The sequence below is a fragment of the Cimex lectularius genome, unplaced genomic scaffold, assembly GCF_000648675.2.
Source record: "Cimex lectularius strain Harlan isolate CLEC.00 unplaced genomic scaffold, Clec_2.1 scaffold170, whole genome shotgun sequence".
Lineage (NCBI taxonomy): Eukaryota > Metazoa > Arthropoda > Insecta > Hemiptera > Cimicidae > Cimex > Cimex lectularius.
In genome coordinates this window covers 988,050-1,009,039 of record NW_019392810.1, presented here as the reverse complement: position 1 = coordinate 1,009,039, position 20,990 = coordinate 988,050, and the positions used below count along the sequence as shown (strand labels likewise).

General features: G+C 42.5%; 2 protein-coding genes across 4 annotated transcripts; one reads left to right on the top strand and one right to left on the bottom strand.

The window, feature by feature from the left end:
• Window positions 1-831: 831 nt before the first annotated feature.
• Window positions 832-10,905, top strand: LOC106672054 (complement receptor type 1). 3 transcript variants are annotated; one of them, XM_014403158.2, is made up of 23 exons: window positions 832-981; window positions 2,107-2,231; window positions 4,440-4,722; window positions 4,775-4,969; window positions 5,466-5,642; window positions 5,769-5,951; window positions 6,187-6,366; window positions 6,567-6,596; window positions 6,695-6,850; window positions 6,918-7,091; window positions 7,152-7,356; window positions 7,421-7,938; window positions 7,999-8,214; window positions 8,277-8,459; window positions 8,521-8,683; window positions 8,762-8,877; window positions 8,952-9,103; window positions 9,159-9,285; window positions 9,343-9,502; window positions 9,558-9,709; window positions 9,769-10,122; window positions 10,177-10,347; window positions 10,456-10,905. In XM_014403158.2, exons 1-23 carry the CDS (start codon window positions 948-950, stop codon window positions 10,638-10,640), a joined length of 4,239 nt encoding a protein of 1,412 aa, XP_014258644.1. In that variant the 5' UTR covers window positions 832-947; the 3' UTR covers window positions 10,641-10,905. The 3 variants fall into 3 exon arrangements, with proteins under 3 accessions (XP_014258644.1, XP_014258643.1, XP_014258646.1); XM_014403157.2 differs by having other exon boundaries at window positions 8,744-8,877; XM_014403160.2 differs by lacking the exon at window positions 6,187-6,366 and having other exon boundaries at window positions 8,744-8,877.
• A 294-nt stretch (window positions 10,906-11,199) lies between these two features.
• LOC106672052 (NACHT domain- and WD repeat-containing protein 1) lies at window positions 11,200-17,327 on the bottom strand. Its single transcript, XM_014403154.2, has 11 exons — window positions 16,573-17,327; window positions 15,672-15,934; window positions 15,454-15,612; window positions 14,639-15,392; window positions 14,370-14,580; window positions 14,071-14,307; window positions 13,610-13,970; window positions 13,138-13,316; window positions 12,645-13,068; window positions 11,544-12,590; window positions 11,200-11,480 (listed from the first exon to the last, which is right to left on the bottom strand). Exons 1-11 carry the CDS (start codon window positions 16,638-16,640, stop codon window positions 11,455-11,457), a joined length of 3,729 nt encoding a protein of 1,242 aa, XP_014258640.1. The 5' UTR covers window positions 16,641-17,327; the 3' UTR covers window positions 11,200-11,454.
• Window positions 17,328-20,990: the final 3,663 nt, after the last annotated feature.

Below are 20,990 nucleotides of genomic sequence, written 5' to 3'. Positions count from 1 at the left end.
AAGAGTATAAAAGGGAGTATGAATCAATAAATACCCAATACCATCCTTCATGCCTAAACTTGGCAGTTCACAATAGTCAAACTTTTGGAAACGATTACTCTCTCTGATCTCATATAACCCTTCCTGTGTTCTAGTGGGGACTAGTCTTGAAAATGAAAAAACAAAAAACTTATACAACAGAAAATAGAGGAATATGTTCTTAATACGCAAGGACCAATACAATTGCAACACCTTGATAACAGCATGTCCTTTAATCTCGGAATCTCGGTCTCTGAACAACAGCGGAGAAGGTCGATTACGCGAAAGAGAGTCATATGGATTCAGAAAGGTATTCTCATAGGTATCATTCTTAATAACCTTTAAACAATGACGCTTGTAGAGTAAAGGAGAAAGGGGTTTGGGAGTATGTCTCACTATGGAATGTCCTCTTCAGCCTACTCGTACTATTCCATGCCCAAACTGGTACCAAGGCCTGTGGACGATTAAACGTTTTGCGTTAAATAGATTTTGTTGAAATTGTGTTGCCTTGCTGGTTAATCACCTTTTAGACCATTTTTGGCAGAAGGTTTACATATTTTTATAATTAATAAGTGTAATTGTTAAATTGACCTATTGATGAAGAGTGATGCCGAGCAAAGGATTATCGACAAAATCCTCGGAGTTGATCTTTTCTTTTTCTCCAAGTGTTTATCATTTCAAATTTGATAGAGAATTTGCAAAATTTACACCCCTTCTGGGCGGAAAATGCACTCCGGGTCGTCCCCCGGAATCAATATAGGTCGGAATTGCGCATGCACGTCCCCTTCTCTGGACACTCCGGGACGTTGGGCGATTTGTAAATAAATCCCAGTCCGGAGCCTGTGCCACTTCCACGTCCCTACAGGATTTTTCCGATCCCGGAAAACAGCGGGGAAGCGCGGAAAGACGGACTAGGGCAGAGAGATACAATGAAAATACTCTTCTGGATCATACTCATATCGAGTAAGTATTGACCTTCGGGTGGCGGTCGTGATTGACATGAAGTCGAGACATCGGAGATGAATCAATCGTTTGAGATTATCCCCTTAGAATGAAAACTGGGATAAAACGCTTGTCTTTGTCGGTGACAGTTAAAGCACAAACAATTCAAATGCTGCTACCTAAACTAAATTTAACTTAATTTCAAGTACTGCATTAATTAATTCCCAAAGATGTTTTCTCAATATCAATAGATTCAATGTTTTTTCAAGTTTACTCTGTTATCACTGTAATTAGAAAGTAGATGTAAGATCTTGCATACTTTCTAAGTGTATTTATATGTGATTTCTTTTGTCGACTTATCCAAATGTTTGACGATAGTAAAAACATTCAACATGTGAATATGCTTCCTATTGCTGAGAAATCTATGAAACACAAAGTAAACGACAAATTGAGCACATGCTTTATTTATTTTTACGATGGTTTGAAACAACAGTGCCTATGTTATTTTTGAAAGGAAAAAGCACATTTGTAAGTACTTCGGGTTCGAAATCAGTACAACTGAGATTAAGCGGGTATGTATTGTTTTTGAAATTATATCAAGAGATTACCCTTGTCAAAATTGGCAAGCTTGGGCAGTTTTGAAAAATAGGCCTATATTTTGTTATTATTCTCTAGCAACATTACAACTGTGACATCCCAACGTGTTTTATCGTTTCCCGTGTAATTTTTATCCAGCTAATCCAGGATTAACTGACACACGGGGTTTGACCGTTGACGTTGTAGGTGTAAATAACTTACACGCGAAAGTGGAGAGAAACAGAATAAATATCAAAGGACATAGAATTCTTAACCTGATAACTAAAAAATTCTTAAATCATTTGTTGCCTGATGTAATTAACCAGAAAGAACTTTGGATATGTTAACTATTATATTAACTACATAATATATAGATATATTAATTATATAATATTATTGGATATATTCAATTTTGGAAAATTAACAAATGAACTGGGGCTACTTTGGAGATTTTGTGTATCCAGTTAAAAGATGTAGATGTTTTCTTTGCTACTTGGCTTATAGGGGCTGTTCTTGACAGTACTCTTTCTATTGCTTCCTTTAAGTTCATCTATCATTTTTTGTTTTTAGGTGTACTCTGCGACGATTCCGAGGACTACTCGGGCGAGAACGAAGACGATGCCAAAGTCTACAAAAACCCCAGAAACTCGCCCAGCGTCGAGTGCCCGAGGGACGAAGAGCACGCCGAGTTCCTCGTAAGCGTTCGTCGACCAAAGACTTTAGAAACTCTTCATTGTAAATTTCGACAAGGATTATCTGCTGGTGACCTTGGATACGAGTTTGATCTCCTTATATTTTCATAGCTCTCGCATCTGAAAGGCGGGCAATTTAGTTTTAAATTGGCTTGAATTGAGTGCTGACATTGATTCATAGCTGGCTTTTTAAGCCGAGAATAGGCACGGAATTATTTAATCTAACTCTCGCTATATCTTAAGAGTGGGCCGAAGGATTCAATGATTTTTCACTTCAATATTAGCAGTTCATTGGTTGCCTATTTAAACAAAGAAAGAAGAAGTCTTAATATTTTGAACATTCTGGATCAATCAGTTAAAAATCAGGCTTTGGTTTGGCTGAAATCGAAAGAAGCAAACATAAAAAGGATGGCGAAACCAGCAAGAAAGGGAGTACTAAGACGATCAAACTACATACTCCAAACCATCTAACTCAAACTTGATTATATTGAATTTGATACTTGCACTTCGTATAGGTTTCATTTGGTCGTTTCTTACCACCAATATGATTGTGCCAACCTTCATTCATGTCTACCGCGATACGGCCCTCTGTCGCTGAAAATGTAATAATAAACAAGATTAAAAAGAAGTGGGCCGGATGGGCAGAAAAGTTCTCACGCATCAAGAGCACTGTCGATAGAAGTCCCTCGGAAGATCTGACTAGTGGGATCATCCTCACCCGACTAAGAACAGGCCATGGTGGCACACAGCCATTTACTTCTGGGTCAAATCCCGCGTTTGTGTCCAGCATGACTAGGGATAGGGATAAAAGAGATGGCCACAAGGCCTTCTGCACCTCGACCTCCTTGTTTCCATCCCTGTTTTTTATAACTCACTGGGCCACTTGAGATGTTAAACAACCTGCCTAATTCGACTCCTTAGTGTAGGATTTTGCTTGTTTATTTTCCTATCCTAGTTGCAAGAATCCGCACCTACATTAAAACATAAAATGTGTTCTGTGGTCTCCTCCTCTTACTGGCGGTATCTGCACAATGTTTCTTCTGTTTGTACTCCTATCCGGTGCGTGTGTTTTTTTAAGTGGAAGTGCCCTGCCAGGGGTTCAACCAGAATCCTGGTTCGGTTGCGGTTGCCTTCCAATAATTAATTTGTAAGTTTTGCGGGTGACCCTTTTATGAGTCACTTCGCATGCCTTATGCTTATTGTATTGTTCCAACAAGTTTAGGATTCAATGAGGATTTTGTGGCATGATGCTAGGCTACAGAAGGGTTCAGGATCTAGAGAGTCCATGTCGGCGCCCGCTTTGGCCAACGTGTCAACTTTTCCGTTACCGCTAGACCCCGAATGCCCAGGGACCCGTGCAAGGGTCAGGTCATTGGCTCAGGTGTGTCAGGGCCGTCCAGCATGTAAAGAAAGTTTGCTTGATTTGTCCCACATAATTGAACGGTGCCATTTCTACGCGCTCTCAATATGGAGCCAAGGAATGGCACCCGATATCAGAATCGTGCTTCAGCACGGCAGCGAGTATCTGTGTCCCCTGTTTCTATTCTTGGAAGAAAATTGTAAATAGTAGTAGTTGCGTATGATGAAAGTGAACGTATTTATTGGTGTGACTGTGTATTGCGAGAGGGTCGATGGCGGTATATTGTCTTTACCATATAACAGGCTAGTTAGACAACAGGTGTAAAAGGTGATGGAGGAATAACGAGTACTCCATACCCTGAGAAAATGAAAAGTAAAGAGGAAAGAAACCTATTTCAAAGTGAGTGAGAGTGTGAATAAAAGACCTATTACGTTGGGGGTGAAACAACCTAGCTGTTGATAGCCCCTGAATCTCAACCTCGTTGGCTAAACGGATAAGGCCAAGGTTTAACACCAGACTGCCAATACGCGGGATGGGTGATGGGTGCCTCTAGGCCTGCCGGTAAAAAAGCTGGTGTTGCCAGTGGACTGCGAGAAATGATAGGCTCACCTCTGTACACGTGCGTATTTATGTACGTGTAGGTGCAGTTTTGGCTTATATAAATCAGTAAAACAATGAAATTCAAGCCCCATACAATTTTTGTTTAGGTGGTTTGGTCGTTTCCGATCATTCTGGTCTGCCATTTGTGCAGTTTTGATCTGACGAAAGATGACTTAAACGAAAGATCTCAACGAATTATTTTACAGTAATCGTAATTCTTTATGATGTAGCATTCTTTGTGGTTTTTACAGGGTCAAAAATGTCTGAGAAAGTGTTCAAATGACGAAGACTGCAAGTCGAAGAAGAAAAAGTGCATCTGTGACGGTGTCTGTGGCATGTCTTGCATAAAACCAGAGCGCGAGTGCCCAGAACTGAGAAACCCCGACAAGGGGACCGTGGTGGTGACGGGCAAACTCTTCGGCGACCGGGCCACCTACGAGTGCGAACCCGGCCACCACCTGGTGGGCCTGAAAGAACGGACCTGCAGGGGCGACGGCGAGTGGTCGGGGGTCGAGCCGCAATGCAAGCACATAGGTAACCCTACAGGTTCTTGGCTGTACAGGCCGTTTCACGTTTCTTGTTCCAGCCGTTTTCTGCAAGGAGCCGCCCGTCATGGAATACGCCAGGCACAACGCACTCCCGGAGCAGACGACTTTCCCTCTCGAGTCGGTCCTGCAGTACCAGTGCGTCCTCGGATACACGACCAACGGATTTCCAAAAGCCAAATGCCTGGCTATAGACAAGCGTCCTTCTTGGTTCGGGCCAGACATCAGTTGCCAACGTATTGTCCTTATACTTTACTGTTGTTAAAAGTCCATGGACATCGGATATTTTTGGCAGTTCTACCTTCTATTCCCGTGAGATTCTCCCAGTTGTTCATCCTCTCTCAACGTACTATCTTAAAATATCAATCAAGTCAAAATACTCTCGAATGTTTCCAATTTATTAAAGTGGTGTTTCTTTCTCAAATTTGCTATAAAATTTTAATATGGAAACATGTGCTGTAGTGTTATCATTTAATATATTACCAATAGACTAGGTTATTTTATATCACACAATTTTGTGATGTAGATTCTTAAAGTAATCCAATTATGTACCACCAAAATGTGCTTTTGAAATTGAAGATTGCCAATATTGCCTTGAAACTGATAATTGAATGGAAGGTTAACTGTTTGGAAAATCCGATTGTTCTAGAACTTTTTCCCAGTAGCTTGATGCGTCGGTAATAAAAACAACTTGTTCACCCGATAGTTACAAGTGTGTTTTGGTTTTTCTAGCTAAAAGTTGCGGACCGCCGACTGACCCGAGCAACGGATGGCATTCTGGCCAGTGCTACACGTACGGCTGCAGGATCGAGTACCACTGCATCAAAGGGTACGAGCTGGTCGGGAGAGGCGAAAGGACCTGCCAAGCGGACGCGACCTGGATGCCGAGGGACCTGCCGGCCTGCGTTCGTAAGTCTCAAACTAGCTTAGTCCTGCAGAACACCCGTGAACCCTAAAGCCGGAAACGTTTATGCGGGTCTTGTTTGGCCGTATTGGGTTCCCCGTCCCTTTTGAACCTAACAAGCCCGCCGTTAGTTGTTACAGCCGTCGAATGCCCCGTCCCCGAAAATCCACAGTACGGGACGGCTCATTTCACCACTTGCCAGTACAACGCGGTCGTCAGCTACGAATGCCGCTACGGTTACACGCTCGTTGGAGAACGGACCCGAAGGTGCGGCGAGGATCGAAAATGGTCTGGGACCACTCCGAAATGCAAAGGTACTTTTAACCTCGTTACAATCCCACTATCACAAACAAGAAAACTCTCTACTGTACCAAAAAGCACAGCAATTCACGGAATGGCTTTTCTCTCTTCTTGCACACATCGATAAAGTCTAAGGAAACCGAGTAGCGGAATAGTCTGCTTTATCTAACTTTTATTCGGTCACCTTTGAACTTTTTGACGTGTGATTTTTCTCCTTTACTTCTTTCTTTCGACCCGTGCACGATTTAGCTGTGGACTGCGGGCAACCTGGTCAGCTTTACCAAGGTTGGATCGAGAACATCGAAGGCGGGACGGCTCTCGGAGCTTCGGTCATATTCAGGTGCAGGGAGGGAATGCTGCTCGTCGGAAACACTTCCGCAGTCTGCCAACTCGATGGCACTTGGACCTACCCCGTCCCTCAGTGTTTGGGTAAGGCCTTACTGCGAGGCACGGACTTATTAAATTATTTCCTTAAAGTCTGCTGTTTTTGATATTATTACACTAATATTATTATTAACAATTTTAAAAAATGTTTAACCGCATGCCAAATTTCACTGTCACGTGCTTTTTTATTACGTCGTCTAAACTTTCCTTCATAAATAATATATTTTGTCTATTATTTTTTACAGCACCCTGCGTGATTCCGAAGGTAGATCAAGGTAAGAATAATGCAATTAGAACCCAAGATATTCTACTAAACCACACAAGATACTACTACTGAGATATATGATTTTTATTTTACCACCTTTATTTATAGGAAGAGTGATTTTTGAATCAAATTCGACGCTGAATCAAATCCCACATGGAGAAGAACTGAATCTGACTTGCGAGACACGATACGAGCCCAACACTTTTGACTCACCACTAAAGTGCAACAACGGCTCCTGGGAGATCATGCCTAAATGCATCCCAGGTATGTTTTTCTCATACGATTCTTCCATATCCGCAAACAGTTGTATAGTTTTTAACCGACCTTCCAGCCAGATGCAAATACCTGCCTAAGGCTCCGAAAAACGGCATGGTCATCGCACCCAAAACAGAACATGGAATGAAGGCTCGGTTCAGTTGCAAGGACGGTTACACTCTCAAAGGAGAAGGTACGACGGAGTGCAGATACGGCAATTGGACCGGTGAAATCCCGTACTGTCAGGAAGGTGGGTGAACGCAATCCCTATCGCCCTCGTGCCTCGTTTCATGTTCGATTTCCGTTTCAGTATACTGCCCATTTCCTGGTTATGTCGAAAACGGTAAGATACTCTTAGTCGGGAATATGGGGCTGTATGATTACAGGCCGTACGTGAGAAAAGTGAACAACAACAAGCAAGTCATGTACGAGTGCAACAAAGGTTTCACCTTGCTCGAAGGGCCTCCGGGTGCAACTTGCGTGGCCGGAGCCTGGAGCCCTAAACAACTCCCCAAGTAGGTATAAACGACCAGTAAGTTTTAAGATTTAAAGGCATAGTCTTACGGGACAGTTTTCAAGGTGTGTTCCCGGACTCCATCCGAGGCTGAGGTGGTCCAGGAAGAAGCGATCCCTGATGACTTTGCGCCGATTGAAACGCCGGTTAAAACGAGCTCTGAGTGGCCAGAACACCCAGGTGTTGAGGAAACCAGCGACGGGCTCCAGCAAGCCAGACCCGCAAGGGACGGGTCGTGGGCGCGCAGGTGGGAAAGGAAGCGGGTCGGGCAAAGAATCCGGTGGAGAAGGAGACGAAGAAGAGGAGGAAGAAGGAGATAAGTCGACCAAAAAAGAAGGGGAGAAGAAAAAGAAGAAAAAGCCGTCGAGGAAACTCCCACCTGGAGGGCCCTGCTCGCTCATAACCATTGAAAACTATATGAAACTTGACATATTGAAGAAAGGCCGGGATAACAACAACACGTACCCCCACGGTACGCTGGTACGTCTGACGTGCGCCACCGGATACAGTTCCAATCTACCCAACGGTACAGCTAAGTGCGTACGAACGAAATGGAAACCGGCTAAGCCGTTGTGCGGAGTCTGTAAGTAATCAAGGCTTTTTATTTCTAAGGCTTACATTTTATGTCGTTTCTTTTTTTCAGCTCCGTGCAAAATACCGGAAACGCAGCATGGCATTTTCAGCAAAGGTGGGTCTAGCCTAGCGGTAGCTGGCCAGACGCTCAACAACACGAGTGACGTTCCCCATGCGGAGATTGTCGACGTCAGTTGTTCGCCTGGCTACAATCTCCAAGGAAGCGCCAACATGAAATGTTGGCATGGACAATGGGACGCCCCCATCCTTCCGACATGCACGCCAGGTATTTTATAATAAATTTTTCAAGAGGAATAAATTCGTTTGAAATTAAAACTTACTTTTCAGCACCGTGCCAGCTGCCTGTAATCCCTCACGGTCAGTACCTTCTCGGATATCGGCCAGGGCTCACGATCGGCAACGGTAGCTCGGTACGCTTCCAATGTGACACCGAATACAAAGCATCCACAGTCGCGCCTCTCACCTGCATCCTCGGCGAGCTCCGTCCTACCATGCCTCACTGCAAGACCGGTATACTTGACAACACAACCGTTATTAAACTTTTTTAGTAAGGCAAAAGATTTATTTTCAGATCCGGGCAGCATGTTTATGGCAGGAAGCGATATCACCAAAGCAGGACAAATGGGTGCTATCGACTACGTCTCCGGTCTGAGAGGCTCATGTGCTCCGCCTGACAGGGTCCAAGGTACTCTCGTCTATAAGAACGGTGAGCCTTTGGCCGAAGCTGAAAAAAAGTGAGCGTCCTAAGAAGCACTATTTGACCTTAACAGTCTTCTTATATTCTGTTCAATTAGTGTTGATTTTTTAAAAAGTTTTCCAGACGGCACCGAAGTGACTTTTAATTGTATAGCGTCTATTATGGGTGAGAAGATTACCTGGAGGATCATTTGTGAAGACGGAAGTTGGCTAGGCCATTCATTGAACTGTGGTATATTTTATCTCAAACCGTGTCTTGCCAAATTTACAAATTCATCTCAAAAGAGTCAGTCTAAATGTTTTTAGAATTGGACGACAGTGCAAAGCAAGGATCAGCATCAGCGCCAAGGGACAATACTACTTGCCTTTTCACAAATTCTGAACCACACGTTTCTACCTTCTACCTGGACCAACTCCTAACTGAAGACACTGTCGAATTCCCGAGTGGTGCCGAGCTCGTGAGTTGAAAACATTCGTACCGTGCATTTATTTATTTTAATCGAATTTTATCAGCAATTCAGATGCGTGGATATAGGAAAATTTGCGATGATCGGCTCCAACAGAAGAAGATGTAACAATGGACAGTGGGATGGTGTCAGGCCTGCGTGCTTCGGACTTAACCAGCAGAACGACTACTTACGTAATTCTCTTGATTTTATTTTTAAGTTAAACTATTAATTATTTTATTTTGATTTAGTGGAAAAACCACCTACCATCCTCTTTAGGCACGAACTCGGCCCGATAGCACAGTCCAACGACGGAAAGCTAATCGTCTTTCCAGGTACTATACTGCACATGGAATGTCTATGGATAAGGCGCTTCGGAACACCCAAATGGGTCGTCAGCCACAACTATAGGTAGAAAGAATCTTTATCATTCGCTTTGACCAAATGACAGGAATCGATAATTTAGAAAATATCCGGAGAGCTGGAACAACGAGTCGGGACGAGACCCACAGCTTGAATACAGGTTGAGTATACTACATGCCACGAAAGACGATTCGGGAACTTTCTCTTGTATTACTCCAACCAGGCATACACATTCCGTTGAAATAGTTGTCGAAGGTATGCCGTTGAAATAATATCGTCTTAATCTTGTTACACTTGTCGACCTTTGTTTTTAGCTGTATATTGCCAGCCACTACCACCAAGAAGAGGCCTGATGATGAGCACGACTGAGGTTAAAATGAACACAAAAGTTCTCCTCAGCTGCGCGAACGGCAACGCGCTTATAGGATCTCAAGAGTTAGTCTGCCTCCCTTCGGGCAACTGGTCATCTCCGGTGCCGGTCTGCGAGAGCATGGAATGCCCCGATTTGGGCAACGGGACCGATCCGAACCTGAGGGCTAGCATTCTGAGCAGGGAAGTCGGAGGACAGGTCGTCTTCAGCTGCTCCCCGGGTTTCGGGCTCGTAGGGCCGGTCCATTCGACGTGTCTGCTGACGGGAGAATGGGCAGGTCCTCTTCCGATCTGCAAGGGTACGGACGACTCGAACAACTCAGTTCTTCAGTCTAAATATCGACTTTTTTCAGAGGTGCAGTGCACAAACCCTGAAGCACCACCGAACGGATATTCCACAGGAAACCCGCCTTACAAAGCCGGCGACCTCGTGCAGTTCGCCTGCAACCAAGATTACATGATGGAAGGGCAGCCGATTATAGCATGCCAAGAAAATGGACGTTGGAGCGGCCCCGTTCCAAATTGTAAATATATAGATATATATATATATATTTTTAATTCCAACATTTTATATAAAACTGAAATCTCCACCAGATCTGCTACTGTTTAAAATTTAATTTTTAAACCTTTAGGTGTACGTGCATGCGCCTACCCAGGGACGGTGATAGCCGGCCGAATTTCTTCTGTCAAGTTCTACTACCAGATTGGCGAGACGGTCTCGTTCACGTGCGACGACGGGCTGAAGATGACCGGTGCCGGGATGCTGCGCTGCCTGAAGTCGGCCAAATGGTCAGCCGCCATACCGACGTGCTCATGAATGAAAATTCCAATTCCACTCGTCAAAACTTAAACAACGAATAGTAATTTTCTTCGGTAGGTCGATCGAGTGCAAGAACTTTATATTGTGATAGTTCCATGAAGGTGATTTCAGTCGAAAAATCCATCTACTTGACACCAAGAACCGCTTAGATCGTACAAAAATGAATTCTTCTACTTCTTATTATGACCTTTTTTTAATTTGAAGGAAAAATAAATTTCGAAACAAAGTATTTTTTCAAAGTTACCAATATATAAATCTTATTTTTGCGCATAGACCACAAAATGAAAAATATCTGTTATATATAAGAATAAAATAATTTGTTTTGCTATAAATCTTTATTTTTATTCGTTACCCCTGATTCTAATTATTGTTTCGATACTTCTTCTCCATTACTGTTACTAAACAGAAAGAATTTTTTATCTACTTTTAAGTCTTTTTGAAGTCTGCACTTGATTCTTTACAAGGCAAAAACTATAAGACAGTATTTCTGGATTACTTTTCTCAAAATTGAAAAAAAAAGAAGGATAGAAATAGCAACATAGAAATAGAAAATTAGTAACATTTTTGGATTATTTTTTTATTAAAAGAACGAAAATCGATTACATTTAAAAATTATTATAGGGTTCATTCTTTTCGAAGAGGGCCATTAGAAGAATAAAGGGGGAGGGATTTTCTTCACAATTTTTATCGTGTAGAGGTAAGGTACTCATACCAGATGAGAGACTTAAATACATTTGTGAACGAGTAAAAAGGAACGTGGGCGAGATCCAGCTCGCCCGAGTCTTTTCCCAGTTTAGCTTGGATTTTCAGGTCAGCTTACAGCATAGACGGATTTGTCTGGAAAAAAATCAATACACGTTAATGTTAATAGAAGTTTTGCCTAATATGTCTATTACAGACCTTCTGTTTCTTGCGGTTCTTTGAAATCCGGTCCCTTGAGCTGCAGAGTGATGAGCCTTGGGCCTGTGGCGACGACGAGTCGACTCTGGCATATTTCACACGCCGTCGGCGGGTCGTCAGGGGTGAACGCCGAGACGAGGGAGCCGTTGGACAGGTCCCAAATCCTTATCGAACGGTCTAGCCCGGCGGAGGACCAGGAAACGCACAACCTGCCCTCTTCGCAGAGTCTCACCGAGTCGCAAAAAGACGTGTGGCCCCTCAAAACGTATCTGCAGTTGCCCGTTATGAGGTCCCAGACGAGAATCCTGCTGTCCGCGAGCCCGGTCACCAAGCAGCCTTCCTTGGGGCTTATCTCGACGCAAGTGGTATCCACGCCCGGCTTCCATTTTTTGAATAGAGTTCCGGACTGGAGGTCATACACGACTAGATAATTTGGCGAGTTCTCCACCACCTCTTTCGTCACGAAGCAGACATAATTGCCCTGATGTGTTATGGCGGATAATCTGGATACGAACTCGTGCTGGGGTATCCTTATATCGTAGAGCAACTTTCTAGATGCTAGGTTCCACACGAGCATGGGAGAGGGTTTCTGCGTCTCGTCCCCGCAGACTAAGATCTTGCCGTCTCCAGAGACAAGGAGGCTGTTCAGGAATCTGTCCTCGCCGGCTTTGAAAGTAGTGACTAAATCGCCGCTTTCCAAGTTCATGAGATTGACGTACATACGGTTTCTCGATAGGGCGACCAGATGGTTCGAGTCGTGAAGGCCGAAATACGGCATCTTCTGATTCATGACGCCCTTCAGTTTTGTTTTGAGCTCGAGTTTGTCCAAATCGTAGACGTGAAGCTCTCTCCCTGTCAGGACGACGCAGGTCTTGTCGTCGACCATCCTCAGATCCGTCGGCTGTGTTATACCAGTCAAGGAACGCACCTTTTTGCACTTGGACACGTCGAAGACGCTGATTTCCGATTTTTCCGTGCAGATGGTTACCACGTGATTTCCGCTCTCCGGCAGTCGCCTTATTAAGTTGTAATACGTTTCTTCCGAATCTGCAAATAGACAAATGTGAGAGAATGGAAAAGAAACAAAAATCGACGTCATACCTTTTGATTTAATTTGGATCAAGCTGTTGCACGGTGGGTTCTCTGCTAATTCTTTGAATTTCCCTGCCAAGGCGCAGTCGGAGTTGCAGATTTCGTCGATGTTAAAATACCTGTAAAGGAGGGTGTAAAACTGGGTCCCTTCGTAGCTCAAAGCTTCCGCGTTCGTTTCGAGAAAAGAAATGAGCCAAGACACGTCATCGTCCTTCCGTTCGAGAAACAAGTCCTCCAGGAGTTGGTTTGTACTCGTCGCGCAAATCTTGTTCACGATCCAACTATGGTCCAGGCTGAGGGATCGCGCGGTGCCATCTGTTTTTATCATAAGATAAGGCAGTTCCTCGTATCTCCTAATGTTATGACTTGGCCCGTATTTGTCCTTCTGCTCTAGATATCTAGATTTGTTTTCTTTTTTTCCCCAAAGGACACCCTGCAAAGAACAAGTTATCAGAAACATAACGCTAACCATAGCCCAGTCCGATATTCAAGGTACACGTACGGAAAAGTAGTTTTTGAGAGTTTCTCTGGCCCAGTTCATCCTTCCGTTGTACCTGTCCAGGCACACCTGAGTCAGGGTCTTGTCCCTGATCTTAAGAGTTTTTGAATCGCTCCATTCTAAAAACGGGCCCAGGTGTCGGGTGATTTTGCTCCAAAAAAGACACGAACCAGCCCATGGCACTACAAAATAATAATAATATTAACTATATCTCTGACAATAAATATGCTGTAAGCATTGTAAGCATCGTATATGGGTAATTCTTAATTTAAATAACGTAGTTTTTCAGGTCAGATCAGAGAGTTAAAACACTGAAAAAACTACATTATTCATACATAGGGTTCACCCCCCCCCAAAAAAAAAAACCGTTATGATATATGACTTGTTGATTATAGGTATTGATTATAGTTACACTTTACATAAGATCTATAGCAATCCTCAATTGTTAACGATTGTTTTAACTAATTTAACTTACGGTATGTCGTGGAGGTGTGGAAGGTCTCGTCGGAACTGAGCACGTCGAGCATTTCGCTGTCCTGCAGACCGTATTTGGAGCCGATAAGGAGACAGAGGGCTTTCTCGATTTTCTCTTTTCCAAAAATCGTTTCTAGCTGTTCTAGCATGTCGTCTAGCTGTTCCCTTAGCTGGTTTTTGGGAGCGAGGCTCAGGTTGTACTCCTTGGACCAGGTCACCTGCCAGGCCACTGCCTTGATGTGAAGAGGAAGGGTACAACTCTCCGGAAGCGTGTTCTTCACTTCGGGATTGTAAGAATGATTGTATTCCAATATGCTGCTCATAAGGATGGAGTCTCGTTCTGATTTGTCCAAGTTAGGAATCTGGTAAAAAATCAAAACACATGAGACACTTTGTTTCTTTTTGCAGGACATCAAGGTTTTTATGGTTCTATCTACAAGGTACAGCGCGATTGAGTATTACCTCGATGAAATTTGCATCGGAATCTTTAAGAGTCTCCTTGAGTTCATCTACCATCTTCTTGTCGGATAAACTTAACACAAGTTTGCATCCTTCTGGTAAAATTTTCGGTACCCAGAAAAGTTCTTGCCTTCCGAAATCCCTGAAATGATCCAGGCCGTCGATAATGACGAACATTTCTCCATTTTTCGCCGCGGACTCCAGACATTTCGGCAATATCCTTGCATATTCCTCCACGGTCTGAAAATATTTTAAACAAAAATCAACGAAACGTTTCATTTTGTTATTTTATTTGTTCTTACGTGTATTCTCCGTGTTTTGCTTGGGTTCAGCTGTCGAGTGATGGACTGAAGAAGGCTCACAAGCGTGGAGGACTGTCTCGTGAGACCGACTTTTCTAAAATAAACCTTGGGTTTTTCTAACTTCTCAACCTGGTGGAACAGTCGAGATAATAATGTCGTTTTCCCGGACCCACCAGGGCCATAAAATATAATTGGTCCTTTACCAGCCCAACTGTAGATAAAAAACACAAAGTTAGCTAAATAAGGTTTTAATAAAATAAAAACCTTACCTGAAAACGGTTTCCAGTAGCTGTTGCCGATTAACCGAAGACTGTGCTTCACGCATGGCCGACCTCCTGTGGAATACGATTTCCCTGGAGAGCCTAGGGTCCTGCACTTGAGTCTTTCCGGATTCCTCCACAATTCCTTCTATGATACTCTTCAGGTGTTTCTTGATGTTTTGAGTGACCTGCTTGAGGTATTCGGGCTGCTGGGAGGGGTCAGGAGTGGCAGCAGGCACCAGGTGAACTATGTGGTTCTCTTGGAGCTCGTTTTTCAGCGCTTTCTGGAGGTTCTCGCACCGCCTCCGTAATTCCGATTCGCCCGGAGAGGAGACGTCGGAAAACCTCGAGTTCCTCGAGAACCAGACGCACCTTTTAGCTAGCTCGCGGCTCATCAGCACGCAGTTCTGCACCTCCTGTTCGACGACCGTCGTCAGATATGTTTCCCGAAGCTCGTGCGAGAACGAGGAGAGCATGACCGAGAGGATCGAGTCGACCTCGTTTTTCCACTCTTTAAGACTATTTTCTTTCTCCTCCTTGTCCTGGCTTTTCAGGCCTCTGATGTGCGTAGTCGCTGGCAAAAGTCGATAACAGGGTGGCTGAGCTTCCGAATCGAGAACGTACCACTTCAAAAGGACCTTTCCACTCTCTGAGCCGCTTACTGTCTGGAAATCCGCTGATTCGAGGGTTTTGGGTAAAAGCGGCGTCCCCAAATTGGTGTTCAAGAAGACCAAAGGTATCAGAAAACAACCCTCGTTCTGACCTGAATGAACAGTTAAAACAACATTATATATTTTTTAAATAACCTATTTAGTAATACATACGAGAGAGTTCGTGTAAGAATAATTCTTCAGGCTCGGAAGATTTATCTTGGACACTCCAGTGCAGGTCGACAATGTGCAGTTCGAAATTGACAGATTTACAGAAGGAACGAAGCTCCGGGTACACTTCCGAGTGAACCACTCCTTTCTCAACTTTGCAGTCTGAAAAAGGATATCAACATTTAAAGAAATACAAATACGATTGACTTAAGTACAAATACCCTGAGAGTCGGCAGCGCAAATGTATATGACTATCTTGTTCTCTTTGTAGTTTGGAATTTCTATTATTTTCTCTTCCCTTTTGACAACCGGCGGAGGAGACGAGGCCGATTCGGACTTGACGCTCGGATGGGACTTCTTCGAGGAATTCAACTCGGACCTCCTTCTGTCTTCTTCTTCTTTTTCCACTCTCCGGATCTGCTCCTCTTTCTTCCTCTCTTCTTCTTTCTTAGCGTCATGCTGGGCTATCTGATAACTCGGAGATCTGTTAGCATTATCAATTCAAAATTAAAATCCTTAAAGATCCCATATTTCAAAAATGAAAATCTGTAAGATTCGCGGTTTTACGGGAAAATTGTAAACAATGGAGTTAAAAATCAATTGATTTTTCCTGCAATGGTACATTTTCGATACAGATTTCAGTGTAAATTTGAATAAAACTATGTTTCTTTTTATTTTTGTTTTTTCAATCAGAACAAAATAATTAAAATGGACTAACGATTGAGACTGCTTAGGTGGAGCCTCGATCAAAATCTCCACTAGCTTTCAATTTTAACGTCGAAAAGGGTTCAAAAATTTTATATAATTAAAAAATTATACTTATCAGGGTTAATGATGGCTCTTTAAACTTTGGCTGTGTACCAAGGTTCGTTTAAAAACACAAAGTACACATAAAGTAAAAAATAACAGACAACATGACAGTCAAATGGGTTCATCGATTATGATCGGACGAAATTTCAATTTGACGAGTCAAGGCTAAGATGAAATTCTGATGAAGGCAAATTAGATTCGAATGGCTTTTGGAAAGGAGAACATTTAAATCCTCTCTTGTGGAATTTTTTGAAGGGGATTAATTGTGTGTGATTAATGTGGGGGTTGGTGGTTTGCAGGGTGCTTACTCACTCTTCGGATCTCGTCGATATGCTGTCTCTGTCCTTGTGATTCTGCCTGCTGGAGCAGTTGGAGCCCATTTTCCAAAAAGGTCTCCGAGACCCGGATTCTCGAGACGACGTGGAACTCGATCGCGGCCTAATCCATCTCTACCCGAGCCGACCGGAGCGAGGGAGTGAGAAAACGCCGTCGTCTAATAATAAACTCCACACGCCCACGCAACAACGCCAAGAACACTGCTAAAAATACACTTTCCTCATTTGACTAAGGACGCGAATAAAGGAAATTGGCGGAAAAACAAAGGAGGGCGAGGACGTCGATTCGTCCAACGGGTCACTGGGTAGTCGGGATGGTGCGTATGCCGGATTTCCCCCCCGGCGGATCCGGCCCCCTAGGACCTCCTGGACGGCGAGCCGACTGGAAAAAAAGAAAAAATGAAAGGAAAACGAGAGAGAACAGCTGTGTTACCGCCTTCGCCGATTCACGAAGAGGGTTTTCCGGAGGGATCGCTTTTATCGATCCCTGTGTGTCGTAAGGGTGAAGGTGGGGGCGGAAAAGGGCTGCCCCCGAGTGGAGGCGGCTCCGAACTAAAACGGACACCGGGGAATTTCGAACCTGCCAGGAAAATAAACGGGAAAAGGGTCCGGGGACGCCTCGTGTATGGACCGAGCAGGTGAACGAACTTGTCCCGACTGTTTGATGAAAATTGATCGCCTCCGGTCGACTTATCTTCTACTAAAATGATGGAACTACATCGCAGACTAGGTCAATCATTGCTCAAACAACAAATAAACAAACAGACGTTTGGACTACCTTGCGACCAAAGGTCCCTAAACCGGCGACCGTTTATGCAATTTGTTTTGTTTAGTTTATTCAACATTATCGTACTTCTATGAGGATGAAGCGATAAATCTGTCTTGAATGTGCACTGACAAGCAAAAAATTCCGCCCACTTGTAATATAACTTGATTTTTATATATTAATCCAAGTTTCACGTTTTTTAACGTTTAATAATTGAGTCATTGTCTAAAAAAGTTAAAAAATATAAATTGTTAAGGAAAATGAAAATTTTCTTAACAATTTAACAAAGACGGACATATAATATTTGTTTTAATTTTGTTTTAGATTTTTAATTAACATTTCAATATCGCGTATTTCCTCCTTTTGCCTTATTACATCTTGAACACGCCTCGGCATACTTTCTACCAGCCTGGAAATGTCTCTTTGCTGGAGGTTAGCCCATTCTTCACGAAGATTCCTTTCAAGATCGTGGAGTGTATCAGGAAGTGATGGACGTCCTCTTATTCGTCTTTTGAGGTTATCCCATAAATGTTCGATGGGGTTCAAGTCTGGAGAACGGGTTGGCGAGGCTAAGACCCTGATATACTTTTGAAGGTTTGTACTATGTGAGTGACATGTGGACGAGCATTATCGTACATTAGAATAGGATTGTCGCTGATTTTATCGAGGATAGGCAACGCCTGATGTTCCAAAATTTCATCCACATAGCGAGTGGCCGCCAAAGACCCTCCACGAACAACAATCAACTCTGTGCGACTCCATTGAAATTCCCGTCCAAACCATCACTGAGCTACGTTGAAAAGGTTGACTCTGGGAAAACTTACATGCTTTGTACCTTTCATTTCGCTTTCTCCACACTCTTTCATGCCCATCTGGAGAACGTAGAGCAAATCTACCCCCATCTGGAAAAGTCCAGCAGACCAATCGTCCAAAGACCAATGGCCGTGTTCTCGACCAAATGCGAGCCGTGCAACTACGTGTGTTCTGGTCCTCTTACAAGGCGAAAAGCCATCAGTCCATACTGACTTAATCTTCTTCGAGCGAGCGTTCAGAAATTTGGACACCTCGAACTTCCTGGAGCTGATGAATCGCTTGAATAACAGTTAATTCTCAATAATTCTCAAAGACCAAAAACGGTCATCCTGTGGTTCTGTTACCCTAGGGCGTCCAGATCCTGGCCTTCCATGGTAGGCCTCCGATGGCAATGGCCGCATACCTTATGGGACCATCATCAATAAGTGCCACTCCACGCGCAACATCCTAAGTGGCATTTTTAAGTTTAAAAATTGAAATTAAGAAAACAAAGATGAAAACTAAACCGTAAATGAGACTGCGTAAACATTTTAGATTCCGTAAAATTAAACATTGAAAAATCCTTTATCCTTTTTTTGGATTAAGGATTAAATGTGTTTTTGCCTAAATGATATTCCCAATTTAAAAAATAGCGTAAAGCAATATTTATTGATAAAAAACAATGAGACAAATTTAGGGCAGAATTTTCTTTTTATCGAGAAAATGAAAAAAAATCAGTTGCGCGGAATTTTTAGCCTGTCAGTGTATTTCAACCCCTTGGATCGTAACGCTGTGTACAAGCAACATTCAGCATCAGTTAATGCTTTATTGTTTAATGTTTCATACTGCACATTGAAAATGGATATGAAATTTGAATTCAAACGGCTAAGCTAGACTCTAGTGTTAAAAAGATTCGAGTTTGCTGAAAACGGACAAGGGGGCAAAACAAAAAACAAACAAAAATTTAAATTGGTTAATAGATTGGCAGGATTCAATTCCAGTTAAAGAAGTATTTCACTTAAACAGGGTTTTATTTACCCAGGTCGTTAAGGCTGCATATACCACTAAGAAAGGCTAACTGAAAAAATTGTAGTGGTTTAACTTATGTATTTAAAAAAATACATAACATTGAAATATGGTCATATATGAAAAAATACAAAACATATTAATTAAAGTAATCGTTTATTTTTTCTGTTCTTCACTTCGGCACTTCATTATGTTTGTTTTTTCTATATCATATAATTTATCGAACATTTAATCCTTTGCTCCTTTAGACATATCAAAAATGTTTGGAAATGTTTACCACATTTCATTGCGCCCTTTATGGATACTGGTAGGCTCCCTGAATTTTCCACATCTTCTTCTGCATCTGCTTTCTGAATTGTCCACATTTTCATAGCCATCTGAGGTTTTAGATTCTTCTTCTTCTTAATAATAGAGCTCAAATGGTCATGCTAGGAAAGCTTGGAGTTAAAAATACTGCAGAGATTTTTAACTTTATTACAAAAATTGATAAGGGAGCCGTGGATTTGAGGAGGAGTTAGGCAATCCGTATAGATGGATTTTGGAAATTAATAAAGAGGGATTTGTTAGGGTTTAAAAGAATGCCGTTATTACTTGACCATTGGTTGGGACAATGAACATCACGATTCAACAGAGCTGTTGCTTGCAGGACATTGGGTGAAGAGCTGAGTGTCGTCAGTGTCAATTGGAAGAAGTTGGAAGGTCAAGAAGAAGAATGGAAGGTCATTTATAAATGTGGAATAGTACTACTCTATAGTAATGGTCCAAGAATAGTGCCTTGGGGTACACCAGCTGAAACTGGTAGAGAAGGGGAGATAGAATTTGAAGCCTTAGTTCTCTGGGTTCGGTCAGCCAATAGGGGGAGGTGAGATTCGTCGTAATATATAATAAGTCGCTTAATCAGATTATTAATAAATTTGGCAACAATTCTTGCAATTTTTTCAATATTTTATTACAATTTGTAATTTTTTATTGCAATTTGTAATTTGATGAACAAAGATATATTTAAAGCTGTATACATTGAGAGGGGGTAAATAATCAATTTTATTCTCCCACTTCACTACACTAAATAAACTTCACTGCCAACTCCTCGGAAAGGAAGTCGCGGGACTATTTCCTCGAGACAACTTAAATTGTAGGGATTGGTTCTAGGTGGTGGTAGGCTTAGGTGAAACTACTGGAGTGATGAGAGAGATTATTTTGGAACTTGGTAAATTTTTGAGGGGTTACATTTTGGATAAATGGGATTTTAAGGTCGTTGTGGAGGGTAGTATTGGAGACATAATACGGAACATTTATAAGTGATCTGAGGACTGGGTTGAAAATGTAAACAACAAATCTGTGAGTAAAACCGCCTTTTATAAAAGTGATATTATATAATATTACGAGTTCTCCCTGCAACGAAGCTTCATTTGATACGAGGCGAAAGTAAGTGAATTCTGCTACTTGTGACTTCGTTGGGTTCACTTTTACTTCTTTTACTCCGATTGCTGACCCTGTTCGCGAGTTCCTATAGGACGGAATGGGCTTCTTCACTTGTATCTTGTTTTGACAATATGGCGACATCAGCAGAAAAGTTGGCTTTTTTAAAAGCGTATTTGTTGGGAAATCTCTTGAAAAGAGAAGGTAGAGAAAAGGCCCCAGTACACTGCCTTGAGGTACTCCCGATTCAAAAACCAAAATGTACAATACCATTTTTTTCTTGAAATAATGTTGCCGAATTAGATATTGTGCTAAGTGAAAACGGAACAAGTTCATTTAGCGTTGAAAGGGTTTAAACAAGCAAAATAAACAATTATGAGATTTCTTCTTGA

Bases quoted from the DNA above. Each gene is read 5' to 3' on its own strand.
- LOC106672054 (XM_014403157.2), top strand. From the start codon at position 948: ATGAAAATACTCTTCTGGATCATACTCATATCGA. The intron at 5,952-6,186 runs GTACTTTTAACC...TGCACGATTTAG, and splicing joins GACCACTCCGAAATGCAAAG to CTGTGGACTGCGGGCAACCT. The intron at 8,878-8,951 runs GTATATTTTATC...AAATGTTTTTAG, and splicing joins AGGCCATTCATTGAACTGTG to AATTGGACGACAGTGCAAAG.
- LOC106672052 (XM_014403154.2), bottom strand. From the start codon at position 16,640: ATGGGCTCCAACTGCTCCAGCAGGCAGAATCACAAGGACAGAGACAGC. The intron at 15,935-16,572 runs GTGAGTAAGCAC...TAATGCTAACAG, and splicing joins ATATCGACGAGATCCGAAGA to ATCTCCGAGTTATCAGATAG. The intron at 12,591-12,644 runs GTATGACGTCGA...GTCTATTTGCAG, and splicing joins GATCCAAATTAAATCAAAAG to ATTCGGAAGAAACGTATTAC.